A 15,537-nucleotide genomic window follows, 5' to 3' on the forward strand; every position below is an offset into this window, starting at 1 on the left:
GGAGACTCAGGGCTGACCTTTGGCCTGGGGCTAGGGCTAGGGGTTAGAAACCCCTCAAGATGGCCAGGCTCAGGGTCCTCACAGGTGGGTCCTCCAAGCCCCTCTCCCACTTTCTCTACCTTCACTTGTAAACGAAGGGAAAAAAACATTCTCAACTGTAAACAAAGTGTAAAAGTTCCAAGTTTTAAATTGTAAACAAAGTTGAATGTTTTAAGTCTTGACCTGTAAACAAAGTAACAAAATTTAAAAGTCCCCAGTTCTGGACATCAGACAAAGTAATAAAAGTGAGAGTTTGTGAACAGGGTCCTAACAGTCATTTTTCCCTTTACAAGGGAATAAAGGAGGGATGGAAGAGTCACTTCCTGCAGCCCGGGTGCCTAGGGCCAGGGAGGCTCCTGTAAACATGGGAGGCAGTGGCACCTACATTCTGAGTCTTTAATTCCCTTGTTTTTGCTCCCCTTGCTCTCCCTCCTACCCCACCCTTCAGAATAAATTCTAGCAGGGGGCAGTGTCAGGGAATTAAATGGCACCACACACAACTTTTGTTCACAGCAGGGGCAGGGGCTGTGACCCCTCCATCCACCCTCTGCAGGAATGTCTGAATGGAGGCCTGAGCCCCTCCCCACGGGAGAAAGGGAAGCCTTGATCTGTAAACATGACATCTGCTGCTCCACCAGCGATCCACAGCATCAGTCCTGGGTCATAAGGCAGTAAGTGGCAGGGACTCCACATAATAAACACACACATCCACGGGGAGGGGCGGCATGAGCGAGCCCCTGTGAGGAGGTCAGAGGACCCCTGTTTCCAAGACCAACCCCCAGTCCCAAAAGTTTGGCCTGTGGGACATCCAAGAAAAAGCAAAGACTAATTCTGCACTTTGGGCCCTGACAATATTCAGATCAACTGGGGAATGGGGCGGGGGGAGCATTTACCCCTCCTGTCTGAATCCACCCTAGTAAGATGAAAGAACAATTAAATTGCCAGGGACCCAAATGGGGCAAAACTCTGCACCTCTTTCTCTCTGTCCCCCTCCCCCTCCCAGCCCAGCCTCAGAACCCCGGGAGACAGAAAAGCTGAAAAATAACATAAGCATATCTCTCTGGTTACAAAGGTACAAAACGTATAAAAGTCCTCCCTTCAGCTCCCTCATTCCGTGCACCTGTTACACACTTGCTCACATGCTCACAGACGGGCATGGACAGTCAGCACTGCAGCAACAGAGAGAGCTGGGGGGCGGGGGTATAGGAGGCTGCCATGGGGTCAGCCCCCAACTCCTGGAGTCTCTTCTGTTAGCCCAAATCCTCCACCGCCCTCAGCTGGTTCTCATCTGCACGTCTGCCCCTCAGGAGTGACCCTCACTTCTGGGAACTCTGCAGAGATGAATGTGGAGATCGAAGGTGGTTGCTGAGAGTCAGGTGCCTCTGGACTCCCCCACCAAACCAGACCTGGGCCGCCTCCCCATCACCTTCGCCTCTCAGTCCCTAGCGTGCTTATGCCCATTCTGGGGTTCTCAGAGCCCTTCACCCATTGTGGACCCCCAGACTCAGCAGCAAGTCCCCTTGGCTGGCCACCAATGTCTTTTCTCTAAGCACTTAGTGAGCACCTACTATGTAAAGACTGTTAAGCACCTAACAGATTTTGTCTCAAAAATCTCCACACCTCAAAGAGTTTGCTACCACAGACATACTTTGCAGATGAGGAAACTGAAGCTCAGAGAGGTCAAGTGTGAGCCCAGAGCCTGAACCCCTGCTCAGTTACCCCAGCCCTCCCCCAACAGTCGGACCCTAAGGCTGGGCTGCAGGAGGATCCAGGTGGTGCTCACAGCTCCCTCTCATCCCCACCTCAGCATCCTTCCAGAGCCCTGGGCACCAGGACCCCAAATCTCCTGCCCCTCTCTCCTTCCTGTCTTCTCCCCCATCTCTGCTCAGGTTTTTTGTTGGTCTCCTGCCCCAAACCCAGGGTCTCCTCCCCTCCACCTACAGAAAGCCTTCTCTCACCCTACAGACCTCCACAGAGCCTGACCTAGCTGTTCCTCCTTCTTAAAACTCAACTCTGGGGGCTTCCCTGGTGACGCAGTGGTTGGGAGTCCGCCTGCCGATGCAGGGAACACGGGTTCGTGCCCCGGTCCGGGAAGATCCCACATGCCGCGGAGCGGCTGGGCCCGTGAGCCATGGCCGCTGAGCCTGCGCGTCCGGAGCCTGTGCTCCGCAACGGGAGAGGCCACAACAGTGAGAGGCCCGCGTACCGCAAAAAAAAAAAAACAACAACTCAACCCTGCTTTTGGCTTCCAAGACCTGGTAATTCCTGGTTCCTCCCCACTCCGTCTCTGACTCCTGTCCCCAGCTGCTTCCCAGGTATGTCTGCCATCCCCTACTCTGAGATGCACTGGGTCCCAACTCAATTCCTGTGTGTCCTACCCCACAGTGCCCATAGGCAGGAGGAACTTAACATTGACTGAAGGCGTAGGTGAATGAATGATTTCCTCTCAAAGTAAGTTCTTCAGCCTGGCATGTAAGGCACCTACATCCTGGCACTACTTCTGGTCCCTCCTTATCCCATACTACACCCTAAGCAAAGCCTCCTCACCTCTCTGCCCCTTCCACATACCAGGCTACCTCCCGCTTCTAGGCCTTGGCTCCTGCCTTCCCCCCTCCACTAGCTCAAGCCCTTTGGAAGGCTCCTCACTCTCCTCCTTAGTCCAGGAGGTGCAGGCCCCAGTCATACAGCCAGCAAGTTCTTGCTAATCACCCCATTCGCTGCCAGATTTCTGCCCTCAGGCTGTGGCGCCCTGGCTGCGCAGCGCCTAGGGGAGCCCACGCTCTCTGCCAAACCCCACCCCATTCTGTGGCAGAATACAGGGCAGGGTGCGTGGGAGGTTGCCCTAAACTGATGGGGGTCTGAGCAGGTGGCCGGACCCTGCTTACTCTGAGTCGGGTGACAGCTCCGAGATGCTGTGGGATGTGGCAGAGCATGGCGTGGAGGGCCCAAGCGCAGAGGCTGTGGCAGAAGGTGTGGCAGTGGTGTGAGGGCCCGAGGGTGTGCTTGAGGACTGCACGGCGGAGGAGAGAGCTGAGGAGTTGAAGGAGGCGAGGATGGAGGAGAGAATGTCCAGCTGTTCTGTGGAGGGGCCGTGGCTAGGGCCACTGGCTGGGTCTCCCCTAACTCTGAGCAGCTGCGGGGGTGGCCCAAGGCCTTCTCGCGAGGGGTGCCGGCTAGGCACATGGTCCAGCCGCTCCCCTGAGTTCGAGCTCTTGGACAGAGAGTCCAGGGGCCGGGACGGCAAGAGGAGGTCCCTTGAGAGTTGCCGCTGGGGAGACAGGGGCAGAGGTGGGGGCGGTGGGTCAAGGTCCCGGGCACCATGGGGCGGGGGCAAGGTGCTCAACCACTCGCAGGGCGCCCCTAGGTCCAGCGCATCCCGTGACCCAAAGCGGCCAGCCACGGCACCAGGGTAGTCCCTGGGTGGCTGCCTCCGTGGTAGGGTGCTGCCCCGATCCCTGGGCTCCAGATGGCCTGGCACGGCATCCAGGCGTTCCTGGGAACCTGGCCGACTCAGGGGACGCAAAACAGGGGCAGGGGCCTCCTCCAATCGTTCACGGCTCAGCTGCCGCCTGAGGAGCAAGTCCAGCTGTTCTCGGGAGGCGTAGCGGCTGGCTGGCTGCGAAAGGCTGCCAGTGCCCCCTCCGGCATAGATGCGACCATAGGAGGCAGCTGGCACAGCACGGTGGCCCAAGGTGGCTGCACGGCACCAGGACAATTCAGGGGTGCCCCGGGTCTGTGGCACCAGCGGGTACTGCAATCGGTTCTTCAGGATGCCTGTGGGAGGAACAAACGAGGGACAGTGTGTGTATGGGGGCCAGGAACTTCCTGGGTCTAGGGATGCAGCAGCCTCTGGAATCCCTGTGACACAGGGTTGGGGGCAGAAACCCTTTGGGGAGGGGGTACAGAGGCCGTTCCTGGGAATCCCAGAGAGGCTGCAGGATAGGGGTAAGAGTGAGGCAGTAATCCCCGGGGTCAGGACAGAGGCAGTCCCCGTGGTGCAGGGGTAGGGGCAAACCTCCCCCCAAGGTCAGAGGAGGGGCAGCCCACAGGTCCTGGTAATGCAGGCCAGGGTCAAAGAGGCAGGAATCCCCAGGGTTGGGGCAAGAGCAGTCCCTGTGATGCAGGGGTGAAGGGAGAAACCCCTTGAGTTGGGACAGGGACAACCCCTTGGGGCCCCTGTAAAGCAGGATAAGGTGGCAAAAACCTTCCAGGTTAGAGCAAAAGTTCTGAGATCTGGGGCAGAGCAGCCCCTATGGTCCCTGCAAAGCAGACTGGGGTTGGGGGAGGGGGAGGAATCCCCCAGGTTGAGGCAGGAGTGGCCTCTGGGGTCTCCGTGGTGCAGGCCAGGGTATGCAGGGCAGTCAATTCTCAGGTCAGGATAAGGCAGTCCCCTGGGACTGTGAAGGAGCTCAGAGGAACAGAAACGCCCATATCAGAGCGAGAGAAGCTCTCAGGATCCCTGTGAGGCTATTTGGATTAGGAGGATGAAATCCCCTGGCTCAGGGCATGGGCAGTCCCCAGGGTCCTTGAGGCACAGGCCAAAGTCAGGGATCCATACCTTTTCTCTGGCGCTGGGCCCGACCCAAGGAGGTTTCATCTCCACTGGTCAGGGCCAGGTCCGGCTGGTTGCTGTCGGCTGCGTCCTTGCTGGTGTCCAGTCCCAGGCGCCTTTCAGAGCCCCAGGTCTGCAGAGCACAGGGAGCAGCCTCACATCCCCCCAGGGCTGGCCAGTAGGACAAGAGATCATTGCCATCCACATCTGTGGAGCCAGGGCAGATAATAGGAGTCACCCCAGTGACTCACAACCCCTGTGATCCAGACTCAGTGGCCCCCTAACCCTAATGACTCCTGAAATCTGGGTCTTTCTCATGAAGCAGAGGTAGGAATAGGAGAGTGTGTCTCAGAGATCAATGGAATCATCCAGCGCGGGGGATACTGATAAGCTCCCCCTACTCTTGACTGGAGGTGGATAGAGCCTGGAGGTGGGGGAACCTGACGGCTGAGGGGTCAGGAAGACCAGGCTGAACCCCAGCCCTCAGGGAAGAGGAGGGGCTGGAGAGATGACATGTCACCCTATAACATCCCTGACCTTGTTCTTCTGTTGCCTGGGCCACTCCTGGTTCTCTAGCCAGCAGAACTCTGCTGGGAGGCTGGATGGGGAGAGGTATGTGGGGGACCAGTGATGACCCCAGGTTCCCAGTAGGTCGGTCCCAGGAATCTTCAGGGGATAGCAGGCTTTCTGAGTCACACCAAATGGAATATGGGGTATCTCTTGGTCGCCCATGGGGTCAGAGGGCCCCATCACCTTTGGGCTGTGTAAGGAGCCTCTCACTCTGGGCTGCCCGGCGGAGTGGACGCTGGAAACGCCCTCGCGTCCGGCCATTGTCCTCACTTTCTGAGGATGGGATGGACAGACTTCTCTCCTCCTCCAAGGACAGGTCACTGTCAGAGTCAGAGTCTGCACCGGGAGTTGGGAGATCAGGAGGAAGACACAGTGGTGGCCAGGGGAGGTGAGGGACTTGGGGGTCTCGAGGAAGGCTATGGCAAGGGGGCTGGGGCCTTGGGGAGAGAGCTTGGAGTGGGGGTAGGGACAGAAGGGCTTGGACTTGCCAGGAGAACCAGGCCTGGGTGGGCAGATGCTTCCTGGGGCTGTGACCTCAGGGGAGCTCACCCCAGCATAGTCAGCTGCTGCTCCCAATTTGGGGCAGAAGAATGAGGAATGGGGGAGAGACCCTCTACCTCCCTCCTCCTTGGGCCAGGCTCCCACCTCCACCAGCATCTCGATGGAATATGGCCACATCCAGGTCAGTGGGGCCAGCGTGAGCCTGGAGGCCGTGGTCAGTGTGGTCGGCAGCCGAGCCATGTCGAACCAGGACATTGTCCCTGGAAATGCAGGAGCCCCCCCCATCAAAGAGGGATGTGATGGGCTGCTTTGGACACAGGTGTGTCCGTGAGTAAACAGGTGCATGTGGAATGGCTCTGAAGGCACCCCTGGGTGTGTGGCAGGAGGTATCTGGGGCAGAGGCAGCAGCAGAGGCCCAGATGGCCAAGATGGGTGGAGCCACCCCAAGGACCTGGTAAAGTGGGGCTGGTCTGAGCTGTGTGCCCCCTCACGAGGAGGCCCCTCCCCTCACCTGAGGTAGCTGCGGCCCCGCTGGCTGTCTTGGTCCTGGGTCCGGCCAGAGCGGGCACTGCTCACTGAGGAGATGGTGGAGGCGCCCAGAGTGATGCGGATGAGGCCGCTCTCCTCGAAGAGGGCCGTGTTGTTGTAGGCCCCAGGGCCCTGGGGAGGTGGTGAGGACAGGAGTGTGAGCCAGCCTGGAGAAGCCTCACACCCTGGCCTCCCGGGGCCCCCACCCTGACTCCCTGGCCCTGAGAGCCCCTCACCGTCCCAGGCGCTGGCCTGGCCTCCTCGGGCGCTGCCTTCCTGCCCAGACAGGCTGGTGTCCAGGCAGCCCGAGCATCTGCGTTCAGGACACAGAAGAGCAGCAGCACCGCCAGGCCCTGTGGGTCAGCAAGGATCATTGAGGGGATAGTAAAGGTCAGTGAGAGGTCAGAAACGAGGCAGAGGTCAGAGTAGGGCCACAAGGGGGTCAGCTAGGGCTGGTGTAAGTCACTGTGGGTCAGCAAGTGGGATCGGCCATTGCAGATTAGAGTGAGGCAGTGAGAAGCCCAAGGGGGGACCCAGTAAGGGAATCAGGGAAAGTCAGCAGACGCAGTGAGAGGTCAGAGTGGCATGAGTGACCGGGGTCAGTGAAGGTCGATGTGGACCAGCAAGCGGCCAGGAGCCTCAGCACTGGTGAAGGTCAATCCAGGATCAGCAGTAGTCTGGTGTCAGTCATCAGGTGGGAGTCAGCTCTAGGTCTGGGGTCAAGGCCCTGGGTCCCACCCTACTGAAGCCCCATCTGGTCCAGGGTGAGGGAGGGGCGTCAGAGTTACCTGGAGCCCACAGAGTCCGGCGTGGAGGTAGTGGAAGGCCAGGATGCTGTGGTTGACTGCCAGGAGGCCAAAGAGCCAGGAGGCACTGACCAGTAGAAGGAGCAGAAATGAGCTGCGAAGGGTCCTGCCGCGGGAACGTGAAAGGACACAGGACATGTGAGGGTCACGCAGGGCTCACACAGGGGAGACATGGGAGGACACGCAGGGTCATGAAGAGGACACCCAGGGGATGTGGAGGGAAAGAAACTCACACAGAAACAGAAACATGAGACATGGAGGTCTCAGGGGACGTGGAGGGAAAGAAACTCACACAGAAACATGGAGGTCTCAGGAGGGCACTAGGGGAGTCTGGAAGTCACAGAAAGAACCAGGGGAGTACTCAGGGAACCATGAGGGGACATGGGGAAAGCAGACTGAAAGCGGGGGGTGGGGCATAAGAGAAAGCCTGGAAAGTAGGTGGAAATGCACGGGGCAAAGGGCAAAGTGAGCCACCCAGGCCTTGGGAGATACTGGAGAGACAGCAGGGCACAGACAGACCTGTGGAGCCAGAGTAAGGCAAGGGTGCCAGAGAGGGACTTCAGGCCAGGGCAGATGTGACTTCATCCCCCTACCCAGTATCTGGAGCCCAGCCTGCACCAGGGATGCTCTGGGAACCCCCAAACCCCACCCAGCAGAGGGCTGCCATTCTGAGATCCCCCACTTCCTCCAGCCAGCCAACTCACAACGCAGAGGTCTTCTTGGCCTCCCTCTGTCCAGAGGAGCAGGATGTTCGGGCAGCGAGGAGAAACATTGTCCCATTCATCTGGACCCGTGGCCAGACATGTGGAACAGGGGCAGGGCAGAGAGAGACAGAGATAGTGAGAGAGACAGGGACAGAGAGACACTAAGACTCAGAGAGAGAGGCAGAACCAGTGAGAAACATACGCAGACACACACACACACACACACACACACACACACACACAATACATAGATCAAAAACAAAGAGAAACAGAAGAGGGGGACTTCCCTGGTGGCGCAGTGGTTAAGACTCTGTGCTCCCAATGCAGGGGGTCTGGGTTCGATCCTTGATCAGGGAACTATATCCCACATGCATGCCGCAACTAAGAGTTAGCATGCCACAACGAAGGAGCCTGCAAGCTGCAACTAAGGAGCCCATGTGCCACAACTAAAGGAGCCAGCGAGCTGCAACTAAGGAGCCCGCCTGCTGCAACTAAACCCAGTGCAACCAAATAAACAAATATATTAAAAAAAAGAGAGAGAGAAACAGAGGAGCTTAGAATCATAGAAAAAGTCAGAGATAGGGAACCAGAGAGGGACTGAAAGATGGAGGTGGAGAGAGACAGAGGTGGGGAGAGGAAGCTGAGTCTCTGACCCCACACCTCCCACCTCCATGCCAGTTGGGCAGGAACAGAAATGGAGGCTAAGCCCAGGAAGCCTGCAGACTGCCACCTGGCACCCTTCAGCTGATACCACCACACCTGCTGCAGGGCCGCCTCCCGCGACCCCGCACCAAGGGGAGTGCAAGGTGGCACTGAGTGGAGGGCACTCACCATGATGACAAGGATGACAGGGCCTGCAAAACTCCAGATGAGGGGCTCGTGGATCGAGATCCAGCAGAAGTCAGGGTTCCCGTAGCCCTCAGGATCCAGGCCGACAGCCAGGCCTGTTGGGGAGAAGAGATAGGACAGAGGGGATGTATTCTAGAGCTGCTGACTCTCTCACGTATGGGGAGAAGCTGGGGTGGGGGCAGAGGAGACTCCTCCCTGAGCAGATGGCAAGGGAGATTGAGGTTGGGGTCATGATCAGGACTGGGGGCAGGGGCAGGGGTCAGGCCATGTGATGGATGGAGGTCAGGGGTCACAGGCCTGGTTGAGGCCAGTGAGCAGGGCCCTCACCCAGCAGCACAGCGGGGATGCCCCAGCCCAGGGCGTGGTAGAAGCGCATGGCGCCGCGGTCCACATTGCGCAGCTCGACCTGCATGCGGTAGAGGTGCAGTCCCTGCACAAGGAGCCACGCGAAGGTGCTGAGGAAGAAGTAGTGCAGGAGGATGGCAACCACGGTGCACAGCAGCTGAAGGCAGGGTTGGGGGGCGTCAGGACCTTTCCTGCCACGCCCCACCTCTGACCCCTAAACCACTGCACCTTACCCCAGGATCCTGCCCCAAACCCTGGCCCCAACCTGAGCACCCCGGGTCTCTGATCCTGAACTCTGGCCCCAGGCCTTCCTGGGCCAGGTGAGGTCATCAGGACACAGGTCCCCTGGCCCTGACCCTGCACCTGGTTTTGGGTCCTGTGGATCCCCAGCAGGAAGAGGAGCTCTGCCACTCCCAGGGCAGCAGCCACATTGGCATGGATCCCACGCGTGTTGGACTTGAGGCTGCGCAGGCTCAGCAAGACGGCTGCGGTCAGCAGCAGGGCAGCCACAGACACTGCTATGACCACATGAGTGAACACAGCCAGCAGCTCCAAGTCACCCTCCAGCCGCTGTGGGGACAGGGATGGTCACTGGGGTATTGGGCACTCCTGCCCTTTGACCCTCCCACTTCCTCAGGACTCTGAACACAGCCCCACCTCACGGGGAGAGGCATCCATGAGGACCCCAAAGGTGCCCGTCCGGCTGCAGCGACACCGTGCGTGGGACCCGTTCCTGTGCACCAGCTCACAATCCCGTGCTGTCCACATGCCGTGCTGGTCCGCCCTGTGGCCACAGGGCAGTCAGACCTACCATCCCCTCTGGGGAGTGCCCCATCGCCAGGCAGGGGTTTGTGAGAGGCAGTGGGAGGGGCCGAGGGTGCCTGGAGTTGGGGAGCAGCACTCCTCATGGGTCTGGGTGCACAGGGGCATTGGTGGGGGCCCCAGGGGCAGGCTTGGCCTCCCAGGGGCTACCAGGGGGGACCAAGGGTTTCCAGAGTGGAGGTCCTCACGGGCCAGGCGGGTCCCACTGCACACAGATGGCCTTGCTGCGATTCGCTGTCTGTAGCAGGCGGAACTCCAGGCTGATCGGGGACTCTAGGACACCCCTTAGGAAGTTGCGTCCATGGAACACAGCCACACTGACCACCGGGGAGTTCATAACAGGGTTCTGGGGAAGCCTGAGGAGACATCCCACCTGGGCTTGGGCACTGCTGATCTCCCCAGGCTCTGGCTGCCCACCTCACTGTCTTCATGTCACTTGCCATGGCCCACCCAGAGTCTGAGATGCCCTAGAGTGGATGCTGTTTCTGAGAACCCTTTTAGCCTCTGTTGGGCTGCTTCAAGACCGGGAGTCCATGGCCTGGTTCTGCAGAAATGCAGCTGAGAGGCTTCAGACCCACTCCCCACACTGGAGTCTGAAGCCCAAGCAGCTACAGACTTTGCCTCTCAGTGCCCTCCCTTCCACCCCCAGCTGACCTCCTTCAGTCAGCCAGTCTTTGCCTATCTCCATCGGCCAGTTTGCCTGTCTGTCTGGCTCCTGTATCCTTTATGTGCCTGGCCCCAGCTGTGGCTCTGTGTCTATCTCTTCATTTGCACAACTGCCCAGGACATGATTCACATGGAGCCCAGCATGGACAAGGCTCCCAGAGTCATGGGCAGGAGCCTCTCTGTGTGATTGTGAACCTGCTCATTTGTCCACCAAAAAAGGGGGTGCTAGGCTGGGGAGAAGCTTGCGGGAAGCCCAAAGGTGAGGAGCCTGGGAGTAACTCTACTCATACCTGGCACCCCGGCGCTCGGCCTGGAACTGGGCAGGGAGCAGCCCCCCTAAGGTGCGGTAAACCAGGAGGATGACGATGGAGATCCCAGGCTCAGGCTCGGGCTCTGGGGGGGCCGGCGGGGGGGCCACACTCGAGGTGGTGGAGTTCTCCATGCTGCTGCCACTTGTGGACAGAGCTGCCAGAGGAGGGGGAGGAGTCACTGTCCGTGACCCCTGACCCCAAGCACCCACAAACGCAGCTCTGAACCCAACCCAGCATCAAGCATGGGAATCTCTTCCCTTTGCAGTTCCAGAACCAGGGTGGGTGCAGAGAGCAGAAGCCCATGAAGGACACATGGGTCCCCCCAGCGCTGGATCCTGACTATCAAGGCCTGGGTGAGGTCACCTGCAGTGAGGGGGAGGGTCTGGGAAGGAGAGAATTGACAGGAGGGCGACATGGCATCTGGCTTGGGGGGGAAGGAAACAGGATCTGGCCCATGGGTCACCCCAGGGCTCTTACCTTCAGGTGGGGACAGCCGTGGGGCCTGGGAAGGGAGCAGCACGTGTGTGTGAGGATCCCAGGCATCCTGGCCCCGGAAAAGGTTGCTGTGGTAACGAGGGTAGCGACGGGTCCCCCGGCTGGGACTGGGGTGCTCCATGCGGTCAATGCTGAGCACTGCCCAGGAGGAAGAGGGGTGAGACCCATCAAGGATTTCCTCCCTGTGCTGAGGGTCCCACTCCCTCCTCCTCCCATCCTGTACCCAAGTTTCACAACCCATAGCCTCCTTGCTACCAGCGCAGAGCCTGTCCCTGCAAAGCGCTGAGGGTGGCAGCACAGCCTCCTGCCACTAGTGTTGACATCAATAGCCCCCAGCCCCTCAGACCTCCAGGTCCTTGCCCTTTCACGGCCCCCTGCCCCGCCCCACCCTACCCTCCACATACTGATGTTGGGTGTCACCAGCCCCACGGGATTCAGGTACGTGAGTTCCATATTCCTCGCGAGCGTGGCCGCATACTCCTCCAGGTGCTGCACCAGCCCGGCGCTGCCTGGGGAACCCCCAGGGGCCCGCTGCCCCAGCGCTGCCCACAAGTCCCCAGTCTCTGGAGCAAGCAGTGCAGAGCCGGCCCACAGCAGATTCTGGGAGGAGGGAGGTGAAAGTGGGCCCAGCCAAGTGAGGATGTGTGAGGGGACAGGGCATGCCTGAGGGGTCTGGCCAGGTGCTCAGAGAGGTCCCAGTAGGGTATGGCTCTGGATGGGACAAGGGGAGAGAGAGAGAATCCAGGGCCTTCACTTCCCCGGGGTCGGGAGGGGCCTGAGCAGAGGGGCGGGGGTCAGGGCCAGGGGATCGGGAGCCCAAGGTGGAGCCCCACCTCATTGAAGTGGGCGTCTTGTGTGGCTGTCAGCCCGAAGCCCTGCTGGTGACTCTCAAAGGCCAACAGGTGGGCCAGCAGGCGGGCAGTGACTCGGACATCTTGGCTGAAGTAGTGGTCAGTGTGGCCAGTCACCTCCCGTAGCCTCTGAGCCAGCTTCTTAGCCTCCACTGTATCCAGGACTGTCTTGTTCAGCTCTAGGCCATCCAGCTGCCAGGACAAAGATGGGGATGGTCGCTCTGTGGTCCCTTAGGCCTTTCTCAAAAGCCTCACAAGAAGAAGAATTTGGATTAAAGGGCAACTGGGAAAAGCCCAGGAGGTCAAGGGCTGGGGCATGATGTCTGGGGCCCAGCACAGGCCTAGGGAGACTGAGGCCAGGGCCAGAGCCAGGGCTGGTCTTGAGTGCAGGGCAAGGTCTGGGCAGTCTCACCAGCAGACTGAGTTCTCGAAAGGCAGGGGAGGTACAGTTGAAGAGGTCAGGCTCCAGCCAACCCTGGTCCTCGTCGCATAGCCTCACGGCAGCTCCTGAAGGCAGTTGACCCCTTGTCAGGCCTGGGGCCTGGACACCTTCATTGAGGAGGTGACCACAGCACCCTCCCCTACCCCAGGGGGAGCTCTGAAGCAGAGACCAGGTAGTAGGCATCCACGGCTGGACCCCTGGATAGAAAAGCCCCAGCCCCCAGCCCAGATGGGCCCCCGGCGCTTGTCAGTCAATTCCTGAGGGGTCTGTGGACCATTTCGAACCACCATGACATAAAGAAGAACATAAGGGCAGGACTGTGTGTGTGCATGTGCACCCAGACACACACACACAGGCCAGGAGACCTTCACAGACATGTGGCCCAGGGCAAGAACACAGATACACAGTGCACCCCCAGGAGAATTTTGTGACCGAAATGAGGTGGGGGTGAAAGTTCTCACACAAATTTTAACTGCCCCAGTAGTGACTTTGCTGCCATCTCTCCCTTATCTGTGAGATTGGAATTAGAGTTGAATGAGAATTGACCTGGGCCTTAAGAGAGCTTGTAGCCACCAGCAAGAGGCCCCCTGACTTAAACACAGAACCTCCTCCCCAAAAGACAGACACAGACGCGTGCACAGGCACAGAAAGACACGCACAAGAGCATGCACACGCAGACAGTCTCTGTCCAGCCACTGCAGAGACCTCAAGCAGCGGGAAGGGTTCTGTGAGGACCTCAGGCAACAGAGAGGAGTCTGTGGGGTCCTCAAACAGAGGGCAGGGGTCTTTCAGGACCTCAGGTAGTAGGGAGAGGCCTGCAGGAACCTCAGGAACTGAGAAGGGGTCTACAAGGACCTTAGGAAGTGTGTGTGTGGGGAGGGGGTGTCCTCAGGCAGTGGGGAGTGGTCTCTGAGGACTTTAGGCATCAGAGAAGGGCCTCCAGGGTCCTCAGACAGTAGGAAGGGGCCTCCAGGGGCTTCAAGAAGCTGGGAGTAGCTTTTAGAGACCTCAGGCAGTGGGGAAGGGTCTGCAGGGACTTCAGGCAGCAAGAGGGATCTGCAAAAGCTCTGGCAGTGGGAGGGGGCAGCGCACCTGAGCAAACACGTACCCCTTACCTGCACCCCGCAATCCTGCCCAGAAGCCAAGAGAAACAGATGGAGGCTCAATGAGGATGTGGGGAGGAACCCAGAGCCCCTAAGAGGTAGGGAGGGGCCCACATCGACCCCTACCCCACTCCCACCTCTTTGTAGGAACAAGGCCAACCAACTCAGGAAAAGAGGTGGCTCCAGCAAGTCAGAGGTCAGGCCTACCCCGACCCTCAGCTATTTGCCTGTCCCCCAGGTACTCACCCAGAGCCCCCCGAGGACAGGGCACTGAGGCCAAGACACCAAACTTGGTCTGAGGCCACCACACACCAGATCTCAGGGACTTGGGGCAGGCGTCATAGAGCACTAGGGAGGAAGGAGGCACTGAGCCAGGCAGCCAGGGGCTGGAGCAAAGGACAGCTACATCCACTGCCCCCCCACCTACCCCAGGCCCACTGCCTACCACTCTGCTGCTGGCCTCATGGGAGCTGGCCCATCAGATTCTGTGACAGGTCCTCAAAATACTTGGGGCAAATGTGGGAGTGCCTGGGTGTAAGTGGTCTCCCTCAGAGAAGCCTCCCGGAGCCCCTACCCAAGAAGCCAAGCATGCCATGGGACTTGGTGACAGCGTGCCAAAGCCAGCCCTCTATATGTGGAGCTGGTGGAGCCTGCTCACCCCGGCAGCCGCTGGCTGTCACCTCTGCAAAAGGACTGTCACAGCTGTTGCACTGGCGGCCAAGGGCTCCTGGGCGACAGGGGCACTGCCCGCTGTGGGGGGCGCATGAACGTGAGGTGGAGCCCACAGGGTAGCAGTCACATGGGAGGCATGAGTCGCTGCCCCGCGGTCGGTAATGGAATTCCTGTTTGAGAATGGGTCAGGGGCCTGAGGTCAGAGGTCAGGGCTTAATGTAGGGGTCTCAGGTCAGGGCTTGGGGAATGAGTGGAATCAAGGGCAAAGGATCTGGAGAACAGTGCTCACAGGCCAGAAGGAAGACTGGCCTCAAATGAAACATAAGAGAGGGGTTAGATGTCAAGGACAAGAGATGGCAGTTAGGTCACGGCATAGGGGTAAGAGGTCAGGGGCTGAATCAGGTGGCAGAGGTTAGCAAGCTGAATAAGAATCACAAAACATGTCTACAGAAGAGTTAAAAGGTCAGGGGACAGGGGACAGGCGCACCTTGCAGTGACACTGCCCATTTGTCTTGTTGCAGTTGGGGTCAAAGCCCTTATGAACGTCGCAGTTGCAGGGGCCACACGTTGGGCTCCCCCACCAGCCCCGTGGGCACTGTTGGTCCATCCTGGGGTGGACAGCCACGTGAGACGCCTCCATCACATCTCAGTGACCCTCCCTAACTCCCACCAGCTCTTTCCATCATCTCAGCCCCCAGCCCCTTACCTGTGCTCACAGTGGTGCCCAAAATAGCCACCTACACAGTCGCAGGTATAGCCATGGGGGGCCCCAGGGAGGTGCCGGCATGACCCCTGATTCTGACAGGGGTTCAAGAGGCAGGCGTCCACACAGCCCGGGCCATAGTAACCTGCAGGTTGGGTCAGGGAGCTCAGGACACTGGCCACAGAGCATGGGAGGAAGCAGGCACCTGTCCTTCTCAGTCCCTGCCTCCTCCAGGCTCTCCAGGTCCCCCAATCTTCACCACGAGCCCCAAATCACCCTGCCCCCACCCAGGCCCCACCTGGCCAGCAGGTACAGGAAAAGGTCTGCCAGAGGTCTCGGCAGTCAGCATGGGGTGGGCAGGGCCCAGATGCACAGGCGTTGGTCACGACACAGCCAGGTTCCACGTTCACTCGGTGGCTCGGGGGAAGCAGGGCTGGGGAGCCCGAAGGCGTGGAACCAAGCCATACTCCCTATGGACACAGCCAGCAAGGGGTGAGACCCATGCCAAAGCACCTTAGCCCCAAGTCCAGCAGAGCCAGCCACCTGGTCTGATGACCCCTGACACGCAATTTCCCTAC

The 15,537-nt window shown here is 59.4% G+C and overlaps 1 protein-coding gene across 1 annotated transcript in view; it reads right to left on the reverse strand.

The window, feature by feature from the left end:
* Positions 1 to 885: 885 nt before the first annotated feature.
* CELSR3 (cadherin EGF LAG seven-pass G-type receptor 3) overlaps positions 886 to 15,537 on the reverse strand; it is a 25,374-nt gene continuing 10,722 nt past the window's right edge. The window contains exons 12-35 of the mRNA XM_007446164.1: positions 15,258 to 15,429; positions 14,963 to 15,104; positions 14,744 to 14,864; positions 14,243 to 14,426; positions 13,831 to 13,932; positions 12,452 to 12,546; positions 12,022 to 12,231; positions 11,593 to 11,788; positions 11,171 to 11,326; positions 10,673 to 10,847; positions 9,905 to 10,072; positions 9,552 to 9,678; positions 9,258 to 9,464; positions 8,877 to 9,051; positions 8,532 to 8,644; positions 7,701 to 7,780; positions 6,979 to 7,102; positions 6,427 to 6,543; positions 6,174 to 6,322; positions 5,807 to 5,922; positions 5,345 to 5,497; positions 4,598 to 4,798; positions 2,925 to 3,813; positions 886 to 1,370 (exon numbers count right to left, since the gene is read on the reverse strand). Of these exons, the coding sequence (XP_007446226.1) occupies positions 1,343 to 1,370; positions 2,925 to 3,813; positions 4,598 to 4,798; positions 5,345 to 5,497; positions 5,807 to 5,922; positions 6,174 to 6,322; positions 6,427 to 6,543; positions 6,979 to 7,102; positions 7,701 to 7,780; positions 8,532 to 8,644; positions 8,877 to 9,051; positions 9,258 to 9,464; positions 9,552 to 9,678; positions 9,905 to 10,072; positions 10,673 to 10,847; positions 11,171 to 11,326; positions 11,593 to 11,788; positions 12,022 to 12,231; positions 12,452 to 12,546; positions 13,831 to 13,932; positions 14,243 to 14,426; positions 14,744 to 14,864; positions 14,963 to 15,104; positions 15,258 to 15,429 (4,200 nt within the window). The 3' untranslated portion in view covers positions 886 to 1,342. The remainder of the gene's footprint in view (positions 1,371 to 2,924; positions 3,814 to 4,597; positions 4,799 to 5,344; positions 5,498 to 5,806; positions 5,923 to 6,173; positions 6,323 to 6,426; positions 6,544 to 6,978; positions 7,103 to 7,700; positions 7,781 to 8,531; positions 8,645 to 8,876; positions 9,052 to 9,257; positions 9,465 to 9,551; positions 9,679 to 9,904; positions 10,073 to 10,672; positions 10,848 to 11,170; positions 11,327 to 11,592; positions 11,789 to 12,021; positions 12,232 to 12,451; positions 12,547 to 13,830; positions 13,933 to 14,242; positions 14,427 to 14,743; positions 14,865 to 14,962; positions 15,105 to 15,257; positions 15,430 to 15,537) is intronic.

The sequence above is a fragment of the Lipotes vexillifer genome, unplaced genomic scaffold, assembly GCF_000442215.2.
Source record: "Lipotes vexillifer unplaced genomic scaffold, Lipotes_vexillifer_v1.1 scaffold491, whole genome shotgun sequence".
NCBI lineage: Eukaryota > Metazoa > Chordata > Mammalia > Artiodactyla > Lipotidae > Lipotes > Lipotes vexillifer.